General features: G+C 38.7%; 1 protein-coding gene across 4 annotated transcripts in view; it reads right to left on the bottom strand.

Moving 5' to 3' along the window:
* Positions 1-21,596, bottom strand: part of LOC109930294 (myosin-10) — a 152,914-nt gene that overhangs the window by 130,271 nt on the left and 1,047 nt on the right. For 3 of the 4 annotated variants that reach the window (XM_048610754.1, XM_048610751.1, XM_048610753.1), the window contains exon 2: positions 10,865-11,236. In XM_048610754.1, the coding sequence (XP_048466711.1) occupies positions 10,865-11,209 (345 nt within the window). In that variant the 5' untranslated portion in view covers positions 11,210-11,236. Of the gene's footprint in view, positions 1-10,864; positions 11,237-21,198; positions 21,331-21,596 lie in introns of all 4 variants that reach the window. The other variant, XM_048610752.1, reaches the window with a different exon arrangement.

Here is a 21,596-nt window from a genome sequence, read left to right as displayed (position 1 = left end):
CCTAAAGAAAAAAAAACACGGTTTCAGAATCCAGAAACACATATGCTGAATGATATTGTAGAACTGAATAGTGACTGCCAGAATTTCTTAATTGCAGGTCTTTCCTTCTCAGTTGACCATTTAGCATTTCCACAAATTTGGAACCACAGGATTTGGGAAACAGGGATGGAACGTGGATTTCATCTAACTGCACCACACTTCCTTGCATCAACCTTAACCTGTAGGGTAATACGGTTTTCTCTGCCATTCCAAAAGTCAACATGTTGGAGAGAATTATTTACTGCTTATTGGTAAACCTATTAGTGACTGAGTAAAAGCCATGGAAAATTCTTCAACAGGTCTAGTAGAGCATCTGATCCAAATGTTTTCCCACTACTTTCCACTTAAAAAGTTCCCATCTGACATGGAGAAGTAGGCTGAAGTACAGCCAGCAAACTGTCTCCAAAGTCAACTCGCACAAAGCCTCTACTGGAGCATTTAAATACAATGTAACAACATCTTTCTCATTCTGAATACAGATAGTTTTTTGAAAACCAAAAACTTAGGAGGAGGTCATGCACTTGAATAGTCCATTTGTATGTCATTCTGGCGCTGCAGGAGTGAATGGAGGACTCAACAGGCAAGGGAGAAAGGACTTTCAAAACATTATCCACACAGCATGCACTCCAATATTGTCTCTCAACAGCATTCAACATTTGGTCATACACTGCTTTTTTTTCCCTTATTCATTCACAGGATGAGGGCATCACTGGCCAGGCAGCATTTATTGCCCATCCCTAATTGCCCAGAGGGCAGCTATGTCAGTATTGTGGATCTGGAGTCATATGTAGGCCAGACCTGTTGAGGATAGTAGTTTCTTTCCCTAAAGGGCATTAGTGAACCAGATGGGTTTTTCCAACAATCGACAATGGATTTATGGTCATGATTAAATTCTTAAATCTAGGTATTTATTGAACTCAAGTTCTACCATCTGTCATGGTGGGGTGTGAACGTGGGTCCCCGGATTAACAGTCCAGCAGTAATACCACTAGGCCATTGCCTCCCGAACAGTTGAAAGGAAATGGAGAAAAGTCTTGCTGGGATTTAGTGCGAAAAGTCAAAGTGCATCAACCATGGTTAAAATGAGATTACACCACAGTATCACGTGAAAAACGTTTAAAAATTCTTCCAGCAGAACATACTGTATACCTTAAGCTGCAGGCAGAGGTGGTCAGTCATTCAAAAGCATGGGAATGTCAGACACAAAAATAAACACCAAAATACCAGAGTACTGCTTTGCGGGAGAGATATTTGCAAAGTTTTAAATATGCAGCATGCTCACTCGTCAAAATGCAGTCAGATCCTGGCTTGCAGCCAAACTGGATCTGCAGATTAAACACTTGTCTCCAGAGACTTGAAAATTCAGTTCTATTGAGATTAATTATCCAAATTAAGCTAAACAATGATAACGCTGTTTATAGAAGAATTGCATAACTACTTTATGATTGAATCCATTAACAGAGTACAAAAGCAGTGCATGTTAATGTAAGCAGTGCGACAAACGTTCAACGGCTTTTTCATTATATGTAACAGCTTAGGTAAGTCATTACCAGTTCCTGACCAGTCATTTTTGAAAATCCTGATTTTTTCATAACTGACCCAAATAAAGAAAGATTGTAGCTGGATGAAAAAAAAAAGTCTTTTCAGCAATGGCTCATCCACGACAGCTGGCATACGATCCTAACAAAAGATGGGACTGATGTAGGTAGTGGTATAAATTTTGGTGATACGGACTCAAATGGGCCAAAGAGCCTCTGATTCTATGACAGTATACACCGAATTCCAAACCTAAAGTCACCAACTTTATATTTCTCCCTTGACTGGTCATCATTCATCTAGTATTGATTCTAGGGGTTTAAGAAAGCAAGTCCCCTATATCAGGTGTTGGCTGATTATTTCTCACACTGAACTGGTGTCCAGACAAGCAAAGCAGCTTAAACATACAAAAGTTTAGAACCAAATGAAGGGGAATTTGTAGTACATTACTGTAATAGTGGGAGCTTAATCCTTTCAAAAACAGGCCAGAATAAAAAAAAGTTAGATACTCTTAATTAAAGGGGACTAAACTTAGTCACCTGAAAACTAAAATGCAGACACTTGGGTGCCTAAAAAACACAAGGTATGAAGCTGCCAAAAATAAAATAACTAGTAATTATTGTCTTGTAATCTGTGCTAATCAAAAGCCAGCCAGATAGGAGTGGTGCAATGGAGGAAGTGTGTGCTTACAGTTCCATTTTTTTTTTAAAAAAAGTTGCTTTAGCAGATAGTTTGTGTTCAATTTGATTTTGGTTAAATAAAGCTCAGGCAGAGTTACAACCCCAATTGTTAAAAAAAGTACAGTGACTTTGTGGCTGATCAGCCAATGCTATGTTTTTATTGATAGGAATGCAAAAGTAATTTAGCCTATTAACTCAGTTAAAAAGTGGAAAGCCTGTTAGCCCTCATTTCCAGAGAAGCTGCCTACCAAGTTCAAGAAAGCCAGCAAAGAGTTAACTCACCCATCGTACGATAAGCACAACAAATGGGGTGAAAGTCTGACAGAAATCTTTTCCATCAATTGTGTTTTTTGATTAAAACTTCTAGTGTTCAATGACAAAAAAAAAAAAATCACAGCTTGCTCTGCACCCATCTTACACAAAAAATTGTGCACTATGGAATGCACGACAGCATTTATCACCCTTACCTCTAACTCATTCACAGAACATAGACATCATTAGCTAGGCCAGCATTCGTTGCCCATCCTTAACTGCTCTTTGGAGCAGGTGGTAATATCAGTATCTTGAACCAGTGCAGCCCAGGGGATAAACAAAAGCCGGATGACAGTGAAAGAACAGCAATAGTTCCCAATCAGGATGATAGTGCAGCACTAAGTGGAAATTACAGTTGGTGCTGTCAAAGTAGCTTGGCCGAGTTGCTGCAGCTCATCGTAGATGGTAGGCACTGCAGTAAAATTTTGAAGGTGCTGGGTGGGGTGACAAATAAGCAGGCTGTTTTACTCCAGATATTGTGCTTGGCAAATATCAACGAGGCTGAGGGTATTCCATCACAATCCTGACACGTGCCTTGCTAACAAAGATTTTAGGGGAAGTTCAGAGAGTTATTCGCTAGAGAATTCCTAGCCTCTGACACATTTGTGTAGCCAATGTTCCTTGTGGGCCAGTGACTTCCAGCATCTGAATGGAGATCCATAGGCCTGAGCAGCTCTAAAGAAAAATGGGGGATAAAGCTGCCAGCAGCCGCAATATTTACATGGCCGTCCAGTTCAGTTTCCAGGCAAAGGTAACATTAATACTGATAATGGGGTTCAATGGTAATTCCACTAAACTTCAAAAAGGGGAGATGTTAAGACTTTCTCTTGGAGAGTGTCAGTGCCTGGCACTTGTGGCACAAGTGTTCCTTGTCACGGATGAACCCAAGCCTGAAAAAAAGTTAAGTCTTGCTGCATTTGGACTCTGACTGCTTCTGTAACTGAGGTGCACAAGTGGTGCTGAACATTGAACAAATGCCTTCACTTCTAACCTTAGAAGGGAGGGGAGGTCATTGTGTATTGTACTGGTCATTGTACTTAGAAGTACAGTAATGCTTTGGAAGTGGATCTAAGAAGGTTAACTACACTAATACCTGGAATGAGAAGAGTACCTTGAGGAAAGGTTAGACAGACTAGGCTGTATCCTTTGGAAATTAAAGTCAAAAGTGATGTAATTAACATGTGCAAGATACTGGAGCAGGAAGCCTAAGTTCAAGTTGCACATGTTCAGAGGCAAGAGATGACATCTCTGAACAGGTCTGTTCGAAAGTATCTACATCTCGAACAAAGAGTATCCTGGAGCTGATACTATTGATCTTCAATAGCCACATCTTCCTTTGGAGGTAGGGACAACTTCATTCAGCAAGAGCATTTCCCCTAACCAACCCATACTCCAGGTTTGCTGGAGCACCACGATGCCACACTCAACCAAATGTTGCTGAGGTCAAGGGCAGTCACTCACCTCAACTCAATTATCCACATTTGAACTGAACTTGCAATGAGGGCAGCAGCCAAGTGGCTCAGATAGAGCTCAGAACATGAATGTGCAAATTATTGCTGAGCAAGTGCTGCTTGATAACATTGCTGACAACACCTTAGAACCATCAAAATGACTGAACTAGTCTGAAAGGGGTGCTAGTTTGCCAGATTGGAACTACTCTGCAGAGAAGATATACCAGGTAATTTTCCACATTGGCATCTGTCAGCATTATAGCTGTACTGGAACAACTTGGCTACAAAGGCACAGCTAGAGTTGGAGTACAAGTCTTCAGGATTGCTACCAGGTTGGTGGGCTTGGCAGCATCCACTGCCTTCAACCATTTCTTGATCTCATGTGGATGAGGTCAAATTGACAGAAGACTGGCACATGTTGCTGGGAACATCAAGAGGTGGATATCTTCTGCCTGAAAGTAGTTGCAGAGAGAAGTGCTAAGCCTTCAGCCTTGTAATATACTGGGTTTCCTCATCATTGATGAGGATTTTTGTGGTGACACCTCTGCTTGTTAACTATTTAATTGTCTACTTCCATTCATGGCTGCATATGGCATAACAGCATAGTTTTGATTTGATCCATCAATTGTGGAAAGTGCTTAGCTCAGCATCACATGACACTTACTATTTGGTAAGATTGCCTTGTAACTTCACTGAACTGACCACTCAAGTTATTCCTGGCACTAGTCCTGACATACTCTTGTACTCTTCATTGAGCTAGAATCGGTAACCTAGTTTGGTGGTAATAGCAGGAAGATTAGCCAAGCCATGAGGTTACAAATTGTGATTGAATACAATAGTTCTGCTAAATAGCCCAGAATGTCACAAGAACACCCAGAGTTGAACTGCTAGACCGATTCAAAAATCGGTCCCAATTTTCATAAAGAAGAGTATCTGCCAGAAGCACTGTGCAGTAGTCACCCCTACTGGTATTGATAGGGGGATTGGAGAGGACGTCAAGTAGGTTTTTCTAATGTTGAATGCCTCATCTCCCTGCTGGATACTCAATCTAGCAGGACTCAACTACTGTCAGTGTCAGTTACTGAGCTACTCTTGCTGATGGACATTGAAGTACCAGAGTATATTGGATGACCTTGACATCAATGCTTCTTCCAATTGGTGTGCAATACAAAGCAGCATTGATTCAACCATGGAAGAAGTCATTAGATGGTAATTACTAATTCCTTTGTCCCTGTCTGACTCAATGCCATAAGACCTTATGGAGTCTTCAACATGGACCAGACCACAGGCAACTCCCTCCCATATGAATACCATATTGTTGCTATCTGTGGTGATGGTGGCATGTGGCTTTGTCTATAGAAGGTTTGATTTGGTGTGAGCACAATTATTGGCCTGGTGCTTGTTTAGAGATAATTCCACCAATTTTAGCACAAATATCCAGGAGTTACTAAGAAATATTTTGCAGGAGCAGTGCTGAGTTTGCTAGCTTTCCTGGTGCCAAGTGGTGAACCCAGTTGATACAAATGAGTGGCTTGCTCAGCCACTTCAGATTGCATTTAAAAGCCAACCCATTGATGTGGGTTTGGAATCACAAAGCAGCCCCAGTAAAGGATGGTGGTCAAAACCAGGTTAATGAGCTACATGGGTTTATTTTTAAAACCCCAATTGACAGTTGTTTATGGTCTCCATTCTTGAAGCTAGCTTTAATTCAACTAAAGATTTGAAACTAAAAATATCACCACCTAGTATGAGAGGGCTTTAACCCCAGTATGGGAGCATTAACCTGAGCATCTACATTTTATCCAGTGATCTTTCCAAACCTTATCCCTTGAAAAGATCCTTTTAAAAAAACTACTGCAGTCCATGTGTGCTCCCATGTTATTTGGGAGCAAGTTCAAGGTTTTCATCTAGCCAAAGTGAATGAACACAGTGATATAGTTTGAAACTAGGGTATAAACAGAATAGGACAGGAACTTGCAGGTGCATGTATTTTCATTCACCTGCTGGCCTTGTACATTTCTAGAGGCTTGGCAAGTTGCCACAGAGTACCTTGTAGATGGACCACCCTCCAACATGGTGCACCAATTGATGAGGGAGTGAATTCTTATTAAAAAAAGGTAGTGGATGGGGCATTGATCAATCAGGTCACTGTCTTATGGGGGTGAACCACCCACAACCTAAATAAAAGCAAAAAAAAAAAAAAAAAAAGTGTAGCTTCTGGGATGCTGAAATAAAACAAAACGCTGAAGAAACTTGGCAAGTCTGGCAGCATCTGTGGAGAGAGAAACAGAGTTAATGTTGAGTTTGATATGACTTAACTACTTTTTCTCCACAGACATTGGCAGACTTGCCAAGCTTCTCCAGCAATTTGTTTTACAGCCACAGCTTGATTGAAACGGTAAGACCACCGTTAGACTTTTAGTACTACTCAGATGCTAACTGTTGCAGGTGCAGAAAGCTACTTCAAGTCAGGGCTTAATCCTAACTTCCATTGGAAGTCAAGTGCACCTGATTTAAATTGTCATCTTCCAACTGGTGCATTGTGTTGAGCTGCAGGTATGCTGTTTGATCAAAAGTAGTCTCGACCTAGGCCTAAAATCACTTTTTTTTTTAAAAAGTAAAAAAATTAAAAAATATACTTTTTCTTGAGGCAGCAGATCCACAACAATTAACTATTTCTGAATTACTTCCATGGACAAGGCTGTTCAGAATCATTTGTGAAAAATTAATTCTAAGTACATTTAGAATTGGCATTCTCATCAAGGGTCACTCAAAACAAAAGCTATAAATAAATTTAAGACAAAGCTTTAAACGAAACTATGTACAAAATTAGTCCCAAAAAGCCTCAGCTCAACAGGTCTTCACAGTGCAACCGCAAGTCTCTTCCCATATTATTTCACCACAGCATCTATGCCACTGGCCTCAAATCACATCATGGCAGGAAGACCCACTTTATGCATGAAAATGCTGAGAATCTTTACCGGATTTAAGTCAGCAACTTAATTACCTGAACAAGAGGCAATCTGCATTACTTTGGAAAACAACCACCTGCCAGTCCACATTCAAGTCTCGTTAAAACAACTTAAAAAATGAAATGGTGACATGAGCTCACCTTACCCTTTGAAAATATCACTACAGTTAATGTGTATTTATTCTGTAATTGTGAATAAATACAGTCCGGATTATAACGCTTTCTACCTAACCAAACTGAAATGATAGCACCATTATTAATTCGTTAGTAGGAGCCACAGAGATCAGGTACAATTACTGACCTGCACACCAGTTTCCACAGAAGCCCTATTCAATAAACAAGCTCGGAGCCTCAGTCTCAATTAGCCCAATACTTGGCACCCTGCGTCATTGTTAGCAATCATCAAGCTGTAGTTCCACACCATTGGGACAAACAAGAAAGATCCACTTACAGCAAATTTTCTTCAATAATTACCAGGCTGTTGCTCAAAAAGTTTGTTTTTGAAAAAAGTCAAATATGATATCCTAGAAACTGGTTTACATTTTAGAAAAAATTATAACCGAAACTTTGTTCCTGGCCCTCAGGCCTTCCACTGCAGTTTATAAACTCAAAACAATGATCAAAGCCATTATTTTGTTTTGAACAGTAACACTGAGGTTGGGATCATTGATAACTCTTCCGTTCAACACATGGCAATTCAAGAACATATCATTACAGCTGGTCTCGGAAAAGATTTTTCAGGTAGAGGACGGATGAAGTGTCAGGCTTCCTACTCATGAAGTCTATTGATCTCCAGATGGCAAGAATACACATTCTCCCTTAAAAAAATAACCAAACACAGCTTGCAAGCAAACACTGTCTAAATACACAATTACAATTTGGCAAGGTTCAAGACTGTCAGTTTATGCAATCAAGAGGAGAATGGCATGAGGGGAATTCCTAAAATGATCCAAGTTCATGATTCATTTTCCGACATCATTTCAGGGGTGATTCTAAGCAAACTACTAACTCCCCATGGCATAACTGGGTTTAAAACAGTCAATCACACCTACGAAAACTCAAACACCTTACATAGCAGGAAGGAAGACTAAATGAAGATATTGCGATACAAAGATTCATGTGCATTAAATCAGTTGTAGTCCTTACATTAAAGTATGACAACTGGTGTTGAATGATAATGCAAGAGTTCCAACCAATTCAGCTGTTGTGTGCCATCAGTTTAAATATGGCAAAAGGACAACTTTAAATGAGACAGTCCTTCATTCAATGGTGACCCATGAATTTCATTTCAAACCTGAGCAACAAGATGTCTTATGATTTCCAAATGCCAGAAGACATTAAGCCAAGCCACTAAATTTGCTGTTATTTGGATCATATTGTTTTCTGAAGCATAATCATATAAAAGCACAGCAGGGAGGGGAAAAAAGGCAGGTCAGGATTTACTTGATTATTGTCATTGGTGCATTACCATTAAATCAGTCCAACAGAAACAGGTAACCTAAAATAATAACTGTTTTGAAGAGTAAGCACTTACTCCAAATCAACCTGGAGCAACATTTAAATGCATAACTTTTCATGCCAACTTGCTGTTAAAATTTAAGAGGAACAGTCAGAGCTTCAGAGGAAGAACAAATAGAAGTAACAAACCAAAATCAGAACGTTTCAAACATTTGGATGTTTTGTAAAACAACCCACTTTACAAAATCAACAAAAGGAAAAGGGAGATGATAACCATCACTGCTGGAAGACACTCCAAAAGCATTTGAAAAACACCGCACTGTTTGTTGAAAAGAAAAATCAAAATTCACAAATTAACTTGCTTTTGGCGTAGCATATAAGCGTACAATCTCTGAAGTCTTAAGAATTAAAGTAAAGTAAAGTATTGATGACATTTAAAACTGTTATTTTCCTAGATGGAGGTGTGAAAAGATACCAGGCTGAAGTATCCACTCAAATACACCAACTTTCAGCAAAAATGAATTCAGTGTAGATTGCACACAGTATAATCTTGTTTCTGATCCTTTGTAGTTGCCTGACATGCACGGGGAGATATGCAGGCTCCACCCACATGCTCCATGGGTGAGACCATTACCTTTGGGGGATTCCACAAATTGTGCTGGTTTGCAGATCTTCCAGGTGGCTCCAAGAATGAAACTGGATGTTTTGGGCATGGGACACAAAAGTAGGTTAAACATTTAAAAGAAATTACTAAAAAATAAAAGATCCTTAATTTAAGGATAAAATATCTTCTTAAAAACAATACTTTAAGAGTTATTCCCAGTAATTTAAAAATTGAGTTATTCACAGGTTATTGAAAATTTTCCTACTTTTTGGCAAAAACAGTTTTTAAACTGTATTAAAATTACTTTACTAAGCTACTGCTCAAAATTCAATGAAATTTTTTGGTTGTATTTTTAAATGCTACCCAAGCATTTATGGCAGATTTCATGTTTGATAGATAGAAAATTCAGCAAGGGAATCTAAATGAGTCCAAAAATATCAGAGCAAGAAATGACCAAAATCAAGCAAAAGTGGAACTATACCCTACATACTTTTCTAGAAGTGTGGTTGGAACCCCCAATTCACCACATAGCTAATAGACTTTGGTCTTTATGCTCAAAAGACAAGAATGCTAGATAGATAGTGGAACAGGTTTCTACCCTCAGTTAGGTATCATGTCCTATCTGGTCAAAATTTTCTCTCAGCAAAATACCAATATTAGACACCATAACTTTCTTCTTCCATCTCTGTCCCTTTTGCTCCAATGAAACAGGCAATCTTGTATCAGCTGTCAAATTATGTATGGGCAGTTCATCCATTGGTAATTGGGTCAAGGTCAAAGTTCAGCTGAAGCCTTCCACCAACAGACAAGCTTTATCCCATTACATTGGCAAAGCCAAAAATCCAGAATATAAGTGGCACGTTATTCCATAAAAGGCTAAGTATCTAGTATTGCAGCAATGTTTTACTAGAGCTAGTAATTCCTGGATAAATCACAGCTTTACTGGTAGTGATCAGATGTTCAACAGGACAAGCATTAGGATGGCATGGTGGCTCAGTGGTTAGCACTGCTGCCTCACAGCGCTAGGGACATGGGTTCGATTCCAGCCTTGGGTGACCGTCTGTGTGGAGTTTGCACATTCTCCCTGCGTCTCAGTGGGCTTCCTCCCACAGTCCAAAAAAAAAGTGTGCAGGGTAGGTGGATTGGCCATGCTAAATTGCCCATAGTGTTCAGGGATGTGTTGATTAGGTGGGTTATAGGGGGATGGGTCTGGGTGGTATGCTCCAAGGATCAGTATGGACTTGTTGGGCCGAAGGGCCTGTTTCCACACTGTAGGGATTATATAAAAAAAATACAGTGATGTAAATGATGCAGTAACACAAAGTTAACAGTTTAAAAGTGAAGAGAACAAATAAATGGATTATAGAATCTGCAGCTTCAGATTAAATAGAATTAAAGCTGGGAGTGCAAAATTCAACTCATCTATCAAGTAGTAGACAGTATGTGCGCAAGGCAAAATGTTGTTATTTTCCAAGTACCTTCATAAATTCTAATCAATGATGAATCTCAATTTTCATGAACACATTCAAACTTAATGTATTAATTATTACCATCCATGCAGGCATGATGCACTGTAAACGTGTATCCTCCTCTCAACAGGAGGGAGAATATTCTACATTATTGCCTTTTGAAAGAGAAAAACACTGCTCATCTTAAATGTTTCTCTCAACAATATGAACATTGTCCATCACTACTATAATTTCCTTCAAAAAAAAGGAGGATCACTGATGTCCATCTTAAAAAAAGGTCAGTGGAGACCAAAATAAGTTCTCACCATAAATTTGAACACCATGTTAAAGTATTTGAAACTTACATAGATCAATCCAGAGTAGTATCGATCCTTCAAATTGTGTAAGACTGAAGCCTCATTCAAGCACGTTAACTCAGCCATGTCTTCCACCTTCGAGAACTTGGGTGGATTCATCTTCTGAATATCATCCTTGTTGACGAGAGCCTTCTTGCCATTCTCCATCAGCTCCACCACAACCTCATCACCACGCTCCTCTCGGATGCTAGCTGCCTCAAACCCATGGCGATCTGATGGCACCCAAACCAGCTTTTTTGCTGTCCAGTCAGCTTGAGTAGCAGGGTTGTAAACCAGAGCCCTATCCACAAACAGATACCTCTCTGGATCTTCTTGGGCACTCCGCTGAGCCATCAGAATTTTAAGAAGTGGCCACCTTACCTGCAGTAAAACAGAAGGCACAAATTCAAGTGAACAGCCATGAATTCTGCAGAGTTTTTTTTTTTTAAAAAAAATAGACCAAAAGCCTGGACAGGAAACAAAATTAAGACAGAATCACAACTGCCTTGTATAGCAAGCGACTAAACTTAAGAAAACAAGTTAGGAAAACTGTATTCTGAGTTTCATTAAAAAAAATCTGTTTTGTACTCACTATTGCACAAGTATCTTGCTTAGGATTTTTCAGTTGGAAAGGCAGGGTCACAAACAGAAAAATGGAGGCAAGTCAAGATCTTGAGACAAAAAGAACATTCAAACCTAGGACTTTTGTTTTCCCAAAATAAAAGGAAGCAACAACTAATCCAACAGAAGGGTGTGAAACTATTGCAGATAAAGTGATAATGGCTGCAATTCAAAAGGATCTGAAGTGTCAAGTTCTAGTACAGATGTTGCCAAACAGTTAAGTCTACACTTCTACATCAAAATTAGAGAGGAAAAGTAAAAAAAGAGAGACAGTGCAGAGTTCAAGTATTATCATGACTTGTCAAGAGACTCTTAAATCCAAAGAATGCAGCCCTAACTAATTAATATTGCAGCTACAGTTGAATAATTGGATTTTTGATCAAGAACTTCCTTCCAGTATGAACCATCACATTAGGTGAAGAGAAGCTAGTAACATTTAGTCACTGGCAAATACTTAAATGATTAATACGTTTTGAAAACCCACAGGACAGTATTTGAGGGAAGTGATTTACTAGATGAATTCAGATAACTACTTGGTGTATTAATTCAACAAATTGATATTCAATACAAAATGGGAGTATTTTGTTACTTCAGATTATGGTGACAGACATCAGCTGCCTTGCTATCTCGGCCTCAAAAATGCGAAACATTTCTGCTGCTGAAATCTATTTAGGAAAGTGCACAGATATTTCACAGGATTTGACCTCTGCTAGATGCTGCCAGCATATTTTGCAAGCACGGGAACTAGTACAGAAATCAAAGCAGATACAGATCTGCACTGCATGGATTTTTTTTTAAAACTCTCAGAAGTTCCAAGAGAAAGTGGCACTTGATTGCACAAAGCATCACCCGTTACTACCTACACAGCTCCACTGCCATTTCCTTCAGACAAAGTGCCACCAGTGGTCAAGTGGCCAATCATGCACAATTGTGGTGTCAGCTAAGATTGCTTAAGAACAGTCTGCTATGAATTTCCCATCACATTAACTGTACAATTGCCATTGAAGCAGACACATCATTTGAAACAGTTCTATTGAAACAAGCACCTCAGATGCACCACTACATCATTTCAGTAACCTGATTAAAAAAGCCAATGGAAACCAAACAAAAATGGAACATTAGTCCAAAACTACTAAATATGAAGTAATACATTGTTATTCAAATTCTCCACACTGCTGTCAACATAATTCGGCAGGTATTAATCTGTCTTTTCATAGTTCCTCATAAATCTATTTGCAAACCATCATCTTTCAATCAGTTGCTGCAATCAAAAAAAAACTTAATTCACTATAAAAAATGATTTATCTTTACCACCTTAACACCAAACACATTCGGAAAGTTACAACTTTGCCTACTATCACATTAATTTTATATCAATTGATCCATTAGAAGATAAACCATAAAGCCAAGTTGCATTTTATATCAGGAATGACAAAGAAAAAATTCTGTAAAGATAATCTCAAAACTGAGCATTACTTCCTGACATCAACATACATTCACTCAAGATAAAGTCATTCAGCCAAAAATACTCCCTCAGCCATTTATTCCAAGCTGAAAAATCCTTCCTTCCAAATGGAGCAACTAGTCAAGAGAAATGCCGTTGTTTCAACCAATCTCAACCTAGGAAGGCAGTGGCATGGTAGCAGTGTCACTGGACTAGTAAGCCAGAGACCCAGACAAATGTTCTGGAGTCCAAAAATGTGCATGTTAAGCAGACTGGCTATGCTAAATTGCAAAGAGTGTCCAGGCTAGGTGGAAATACAGGGTCATAGGGATTGGGGTGGGGGAGGGTCCTGGGTGAGATGCTCTTTGGAGGAGTGGAGTGATGTGGACTCAATGGGCTGAATGGCCTGTTTCCATACTGTGGGGATTCTATGATAATAGAGGAGTTCAAAAATCAACCATGATGGATGGTGAAATTTGAATTCAATAAAAATCTGGAATTAAGAGTCTAAATCATGACCATGAAATCCTTGCTGATTGTCAGGGACAAAAAAAACAAAAAACAACACAAAGTTCACAAATATTCTTTAGGGAAGGAAACTGCCATGCTTTGCCTACAGCAACGTGGCTGACTCTTTACCCTCTGGCAGAGGGGGATTAACAATCAATCAACACTGGCCTAGCCAGCTATGCCTACATCAATCAAAAAAAATCTAGCCTATTAATATCTTTTAGGATTCAATATCTGATGCTTAACTACCTTCTAAAATGGGTCAAAGCCAAATCAATTCAAGGGCAACCAGGAATGGGCAAGCACCAGACAGCAACACCCACATTACAAAAAAAAGAATAAAACAAGAAGTCACAGATTTTGATGACAAGGCTATCAGGGGTTCCTCAAAAAGTTGATGCAGACAATACACAAAACCTCCGATGTACCTTCATTGGGTTATTAATATGTAAACCAACTCATTACCGTGCTGACTAAGTCTGATCCAGCATCTTAAGACAAGTAGCAAATCATATTTCATGTCCAAATAAAAATATCAGCTCAATTTTTCCTCCACCCAAGGGAGGGGAAAAAAGATAAAAAAACTTCATTACTCCATAACCAATCTATATTGTGAAGATTTTGCTGCACTGACAATTAGTCAAATTTTATTACACAATTAAAAAAGTATGTCTGAAAATTTGAATCAATTCTTGCTGATCATATGCCTCTGATCAGTTATCACTAGTTTTAATATCACATCTTAACACTATTTTGGATAATACCAAAAAAAGAGGCAATTAGTTTTTCAGTTATCAACTTGCTACCAAGAAATATCATCGCACTTCTCTATACCCATTCCTGCCCACTATTTTACAAGGCTTCAGTTGTTTTGAATAGGACGGTCTTATTTAAATGACCATATTAACAGAACAATCCATCTCTCAGCTTGGAGAATATGTTCAATATTAGTGTAACTTTTTTTAAAAAAACAAATCACAAGTGGTTCCTGGATTTACTTCAAAAAAGGTGTGCATGCTCCACAAATTCCTTGCACTCATGATGTTTTCAAGAATCGATTCTAAGTATTTTCAGTGTTTAGACAACTCTGATGCATCAATAGAGCACTACCATCTCAGCTGTTTAGTCAGTCATTTACAATCTGTCTTCTTTCGGGATATTCGATTACATCTCATCAGCTTTGTCCCAACACTTGTGTTCCCTTAGCCAGTTATTGCTAAGACATGGATGCTACTGATAATTTTTAGAAATCCCACCTTCTTAAATAGCTCCTGTCCAACTCTGCTTTCAAGTATCCTTGTCCTTACAAGGTGTAAGGTATGCCAAGCTGCAAATCAACTTTCCACTTCAGTAGAGATGCTATAGCAACATCACTGGTAGAAGGGTTTAATTACAACACCACAATCTGACAGGTTCCATTAGAAATATGGACATAGAAAGTAAAACAAGGACTAATGGCTCTAAAATATAAAGAAAATTACACGTGCACTGATACTTAGACAACCACCTTTTAAAGTTTGGTTCAGACAGAAGATTTCCAATCTATTCACACCATTTGTAACTTGGCGCCACTCACTATTCGGAGCATCTTGTGAAAACCCACAAAACCCCAAGTGGCCATAATGAATTAATACAATAGGAATGCCACGTCTCAGCTTGGAGAACATCTCCAAGGAATTTTAGTGTTTACTTTGGACATTTCAAAAGCAGCAAGAAGTCATTAATTAAAAAGCAAATATTCAGAGGAAACCAGAGGGGGGAGAAAAATGTCAGTTGACAAAACTACTTGGAGTTGGTATTGTCTGAGAATCTGACTGCCTGACAGAATTAGTTTTGAGCACAACGTTTCCCATAAAGTGCAAGCAAAATATTAAGGAATATTCCAGCCTTGAAACGGTTATGAAATATCACAAAAAGTAGAGCACAGACTGAACTTCTGAAGTAGTTAAATATTCCTGTTTCTAAAGCTCTCCATCACATCCACATCTTTTCTATTAAACTAGGGCAAGTTCTTCAGTTGAAGTTTTTTCCCCTATTTGATTTGTAAGTCTGCACCAATTACATTTTAAAAGAACAAAGTTTAACAAAAAAGGGACATATTCTACAAGTAACCCATTTAAAAGTGATGACAAGAATCATGTGCCAATGGCATTTAAAGATTCTTACGTCTTACAATTTCAATGATGTCTCAAATCTAAAAATCTTAAAAATGTCTTGTAATATCTTCAGCTGTCTTTACTGCAGGGGGATCTAGTACTATTAGCTACTAGAGGAAATATAACAAGCCATTTTTTATTACAAGTGCAGAGGAACATTGAACAAATGAAAAATAGGCCATTCAGTCCATTGAAGCAGCCCCATTATTCAACATAATCATGGCTAACTAAACATTGCAATGCTTTTTTAATCCACTCTATCCCCATAACATTATTCTACTGAGTCAAAAATCCAATCACTACAATAAAAATACTCAAACATTGAGCTTCCACAGCCCCACGGGACAGAAATCCACAGGTTCAATGCGGAGTAGAAGAAAATTCTCATTTCAAACTTAAGTAGCACACACCCCCCCACCCCCAACCAAATTTTGAAATTGTATCCCCTGCTTCCAGACTCTCCAATGAAGGAAGACAGCTTACCTGCATCTACCTGACTACCCACTTAAATATTTAGTATGTTTCGGAGGTCACTTTTCAAACCTCTGAAAATACAGGTCCAGGGAAAAAAAAAACACTTTCCTACTCCTCTGATGCTGCCTGGCCTGCCATGTTCCTCCAGCATCAACAGTTTTTACTCTGAGTGAGTTATAACTCCAATACAGGCCCAGTTTGCCCAATCTCTCCATTAGGACAGTCCCATCATCCAAAGAAGAAGTCTGGTGAACCATCACTAAACTCCCTTTGTGGTAATGAGGCCTTTCTTGATATAAGGAGACCAAAACTGCACATAGTACTTTAGGTGCTGCCTAACCAAACTTTTACCAAAGACAGACATCTCTACTCAATTCCTCTTAAACTTTTTATTGTAATATTCCATTTGCCTTCCTAATAGCTTGCTGCACCAGCAGGTTAGCCTTCAGTGACTTATTAACTTGGATCTTTGGGTCCCTTTCTACATTTACACTCTTACCATTTCAATAATGACTCTACACAACTGTTTCTCCTAACAAAGTGGATAATCTCATTTTTCCCCACATTATATTCCCTCTAACCCCTTCTTGCCCATTCACTAAGCCTATACAAGTCTTCCTGAAGCCACTTTACATCTTTCTTACAAGACATTCCCACTTAGTTTTGTAAGATCTTCCAGTCTGGAGTAAAGGATGAAACAACATTTCAAAATTGATATGGAGTGAACAACTGGTGGCCCTGGTACTGATGCTTGTGGTTACTTAATCACAACTTGCCAACACTAGAATGACCCATTTATTCCTTCTGTTTTCTGTTAAACAACCATCATCTCCTAACCCACATGTTTTACTTTTATCTAATTATATGGTGGAGCTAAGTTTAACAAACTTTGAGGGTGCAGAAAAGGATGTATGTCACCAAGACTAGAGTGTTCAAGTTTAGGGAGAGGTTGAATAGGCTCGGGCTTTTTGCCTACTTCCAAGAGTGTCAGAGGCTGACAGGTGACCTTTTAGAGGTTTATAACATCATTAGGGTCATGGATAGGGTCAATAACCTAAGTCTTTATCCTAGGGTGGGTGAGTCCAAAACTAGAGGGCATAGGTTTAAGGTGAGACAGGAAAGATGAGACAAAATGAAAGGAGGCAGGTGCAATTACAACATTTGTTAAGCATCTGGATGGGTACATGAATAGGAAGGGCTTGAAGGAATATGGCTTAAATGCTAGCAAATTGGACTAGATCAGATTTGGACATCTGGTTGATGCGGACAAGTTGGACAGAAACAACACCGCATGGAGCTGAAGGAACACAGCAGGCCAATAGCAGAGGAGCAGGAAAGTTGACATTTCAGGTCAGGGCCCTTCTTCAGAAAATTTTCATTACATTACTGTGCCCACTGCCAGTGAAATAGCCACTGATATGAACTCTATATTGCTCACGGTTGAGCCTGGAGTTTCTGCCAAACTTCCAGGCATTTTAGTTACTTTTTTTGGTAATATAACTGAATCGCCTGCTAGTTTTCCATAGTATTACATTACAATATTGGAACATCATGTGCAAGTCATTTAACACTCCTAGGTCTCTTTCAAAGAGATCTCAGCAAGTTCAACTGTACCCAGGAAATAAAATATTTATTTTTAAACTTACATTAGCCCATATTCATTTTATCATAGTTCACAGATGTTCTCTTTGCAAAGACTCTTCAGAAATTTGGATTATTACTAACTTAACTAATTTGTTCCAAGAATGCCAGTGGTATTTTCCTCCCCCTAGAATGTAACTGTGGACCTTCCATCCTTGCACTAATGATATTCTCAATGGCATTAAGTAGGAAATTACAGCATATGGACCAGAAGCCTAAAGAATAAAGTTTGTCATATGTACTCAAGTACAGAAGTACTGTGAAAAGCGTACAAAGTTACCACTCCTGATGCCATCTTAGGTACATAAGGTACCTAGATGTAAAATCTTGGTTAGCATTACCCAATAAAGCCAACTTGGTTGAAGACGTCCTCAAAGTTATTACTCTTGTACTTGAGAGTTGATCTTACTAAAACCCAAGTTCTGACAGGGCGCAACAGGATAGATACCAAGAGAACATTTCCCACCTAGAATGTTGGGGTGCAACTTCAGACTAAAAAGGTAGTCACCTGTTTAAAATGGTAATGGGGAGTAATTTTCTACTCAGAGGGTTATGAATTCTGGAATTCTTTCGTCCACACAGTTCCATGGGGTAAGACACTGAATAAATTCAAGGTTGGGACTGGCAGATTTTTGATACAGAGGGGTCATTGAGGATCATGGGAACGTGGGAAAAAAAAAAATCAAAGCAAGGTCCAGATCAGACTCAAGGATTTGAGTGGCCTGCACACTTGCCCATCTTGATGGTAAAGGTGCAGTTTAGGAAACTTTATTTCGGTGCAAATTGTATACTGTATGCTTTGCAGCCACAGTACACTAACACAAAGCGAGTGGACATAGGGTCTCAGGAACAGTCATTGCACTGCTTAGTTTTGGGCAGCTTTGAACTTGGTGTTGCTATATTGTAGCTCAACCAACAAAAAAACCACAGACCAATAATGTTTACAAGTAACTTATAACTAGAGACTGAATAACAGTGCTGCATTTTAGATAATGGAAAAATGGCTAGACTTTCTTATATTTGAGAAGTTTTTAACTAGTATATGAAGTGCTTGATACTTCCTTGTCAAAGTCTAGATATTCAGAGTCTTGCTACAAATTGATAGGAGATACTACTTTACAGTACTAGTGAATGAAGCTGAGCACTGCAACTGCCAAAGAACAGTTGTACATTATCACAAAGTCAGGAATACAAGTCACAGGTGAGGACACATTTGAGAATGGTTGTGTCAAACCTGCAATAATTCATGGTGCTGCAAAAATTGGCCTTCGCCAATTTCATGATAAAAATGACTCCTGCTATTGGATCATTTTCTCCAAAATACTTCTCTTCCACCAACAACTCCAACTCCACTACAATGGTTTTAGCAGACGCCAAGAGCTTTCAAAAGTAAACAGCATGTTGCTTTGATGTCATGGCCAGCTACTATCACCTTTTGTAGAAATGCAAACTAAGCCCATTATCAGTTGTGGGAATTAGAAGAACAAGTGTCGTGGGGGATCTTCACTTGCCCCAATATGCCAACTCAACTCCCATTGTGACAAGTCATTCCTTCCCCTTCGCCAAACTATGTCTACGTTTTATAAATACCTACTGGTCAGTGTGAGGGAGTGATAAATGCAATATTCTATTTACTAAGGTTTTGTAGCAGCACTTCAGAGTCTCCCTGGTCTCACCAAATTATTTGAAACTTGTGTTTTTTTTTAAAAAAAGAAATGTCAAGGTCTTAAAGTAAGAACACACACATCAGTACCAATCCTTTCAATCCTTGTAAAAAGGAAAAACTGAACACAGATAATAGCCTCCATTTGTTTTTTTTCCCTCAAACAATAATTGGACAATTTCATCTTTGTTTCACATGGTCCATTTCCCTCCATTGCCTTTGTCTCATCATTGATCCACTACCACAGAACTTTGTACTTAGTGCAATTTAACCATTTGAATACCTTCAATTATTTTTGACCTAAAATTCCAGCATTTCCAAGTCATTTTTACTTGGTTGCTGAACTTTGAAAGGCTTTAAGTATATCCATGAATGGAGTCTCATTTTGTTGCTTCAACCTCAAAGTTGTATACTGAAATTTGGTTATGTGGCTGCATGAAAATGCAAATTTTTCCATTAAAATCTGCCTGAAGACAAGGCAATATAACCTGCTTGTTATGGAGACAAATCTAAAACAAAGAAACACTTACTGAAAGCAAGGCACATTTGTTTTCAGGTATTAAAACATAGGACACAGCTGACATTGCTGGACCCAGACACTGTCAGCCAGAGAGATTTGGGGAAGATGACCATCCAGGTTCTACTATGACAAGGAGAAAAGCTTAATTTTGGGTTAACCAAAAAAAAGATTAGTGAGAATAGATTCCTAATTCAAATAAATAAGAATTGCAGAGAATTAAAGATAAAGAATCACTAGAGAGCACCTTACTAAGATAATAAAAATCTGAAAGAGCTGCGGATGCTGTAAATCAGAAACAAAAACTGAAATGGTTCAAAGCTCAGCAGGTCTGGCAGCATCTGTGAAGGGAAATCAGAGTTAATGTTTCAGGTCCAGTGACCCTTCCTCACAACTGAGGAAGTTGGTACAAGAGGTTCGTACATGTATGCTCAGATTGAGTAAGGGGACTTTGTTTAAAATAACACTGGAAGCTACTTGCTGCCTCACCAGGGTGTAGTAGTACTGGTAAAGCTGAAGTTTGGGATTTCAAACAGATTGCTGCTGAGAGCTCACTGTAATGTTAAAACATTTCATAAGGTCTGCAATTACATTAAGGGGTTAATGGTGAAAGTACCTTTCCTGCTGTATTATTGTAGGTACCCAAGTAGCATTTTGGGAATGTTGTTTTTTTAAAAAAAAAATCTATAAATTATGCAAACTTGATTCTTTGGAGATCACATGGAAGCTTATACTGCTGTTTTGAAGTTATTAGTCTGTATACCTATCATAGATAGCTTGTAGATTTGTATCCAGGAGTCTGGGTCAAAGAGGGTAAACATAGGAGAGCAACAGAACACTGGGGGGGTGGTGTGTGCGTGGACGAAATGAAAGCTACCTATGATCACACAGACCAAGTGGCATACAGAGCAAAAGCAATTGGGAGTGGTGGGGATGTTAAAATTAAGTATTCCAAATCCATCTGCACCTGAAATAGTAACCTGTAACTGTAAATACATTGTCACACAAATATGATGAATTCCATCTTATGATACCTTTACTGTACATTGAATGAAAGAGGCAAGCGTAAATACTTAGGTTAAGTATTTAAACTCAAAAAAAAACCACTAAATTTCCTACTGACTGAATCATGTGCATTTTATCTGACTCAGACCTTCAAGATGGTATGAATTACATGTACAGCCATTAAACATACACAAATAGCTCTTGAACAAAATATACAAAATTGCAAAACATTCAAGCACAATCTTTACAAATAGGATAACATCTATTAAGTGGTCTTCATGAAGCAGAGGTGCTTACTATAGAAATACATACCTAAAATTCAAATTTCTGCAGTTGAATCCTCTTACAACCAACTATTAAGTTGGAAAGCTGAGCAGTGGAAGATGCGATGTTAACTTTTCACCATTTCTTTTTGCTTGTGGGAGAGACTAATTTTACAACTATCTAAAAATTAAATGGAAAAAATCCTATTCAATAAACGTCTTCACGGGTGATCTTGAAAAGCTAGATCTCTTCAATCATGTTAACAGATTCATTTGTTTGTCAGATTGATACCTCATGGCCAAAATAAATAAGCTATAATCAAGGTGTTTGACTAAGAGCTCAAACATGTAAAAACAGCAGTGACCTTATCTGGCGTGATACCTGTATATGGTAGGGAACCGGAGGTTGTTGGGGGGGGGGGGGGGGGGGGGGGGGGGGGGGGGGGG

This window comes from Rhincodon typus, chromosome 23 (genome assembly GCF_021869965.1).
Source record: "Rhincodon typus isolate 14 chromosome 23, sRhiTyp1.1, whole genome shotgun sequence".
NCBI classification, from domain to species: domain Eukaryota; kingdom Metazoa; phylum Chordata; class Chondrichthyes; order Orectolobiformes; family Rhincodontidae; genus Rhincodon; species Rhincodon typus.
The sequence above is the reverse complement of the archived record's forward strand: the minus strand, read 5'-3'. Positions and strand labels throughout refer to the sequence as shown.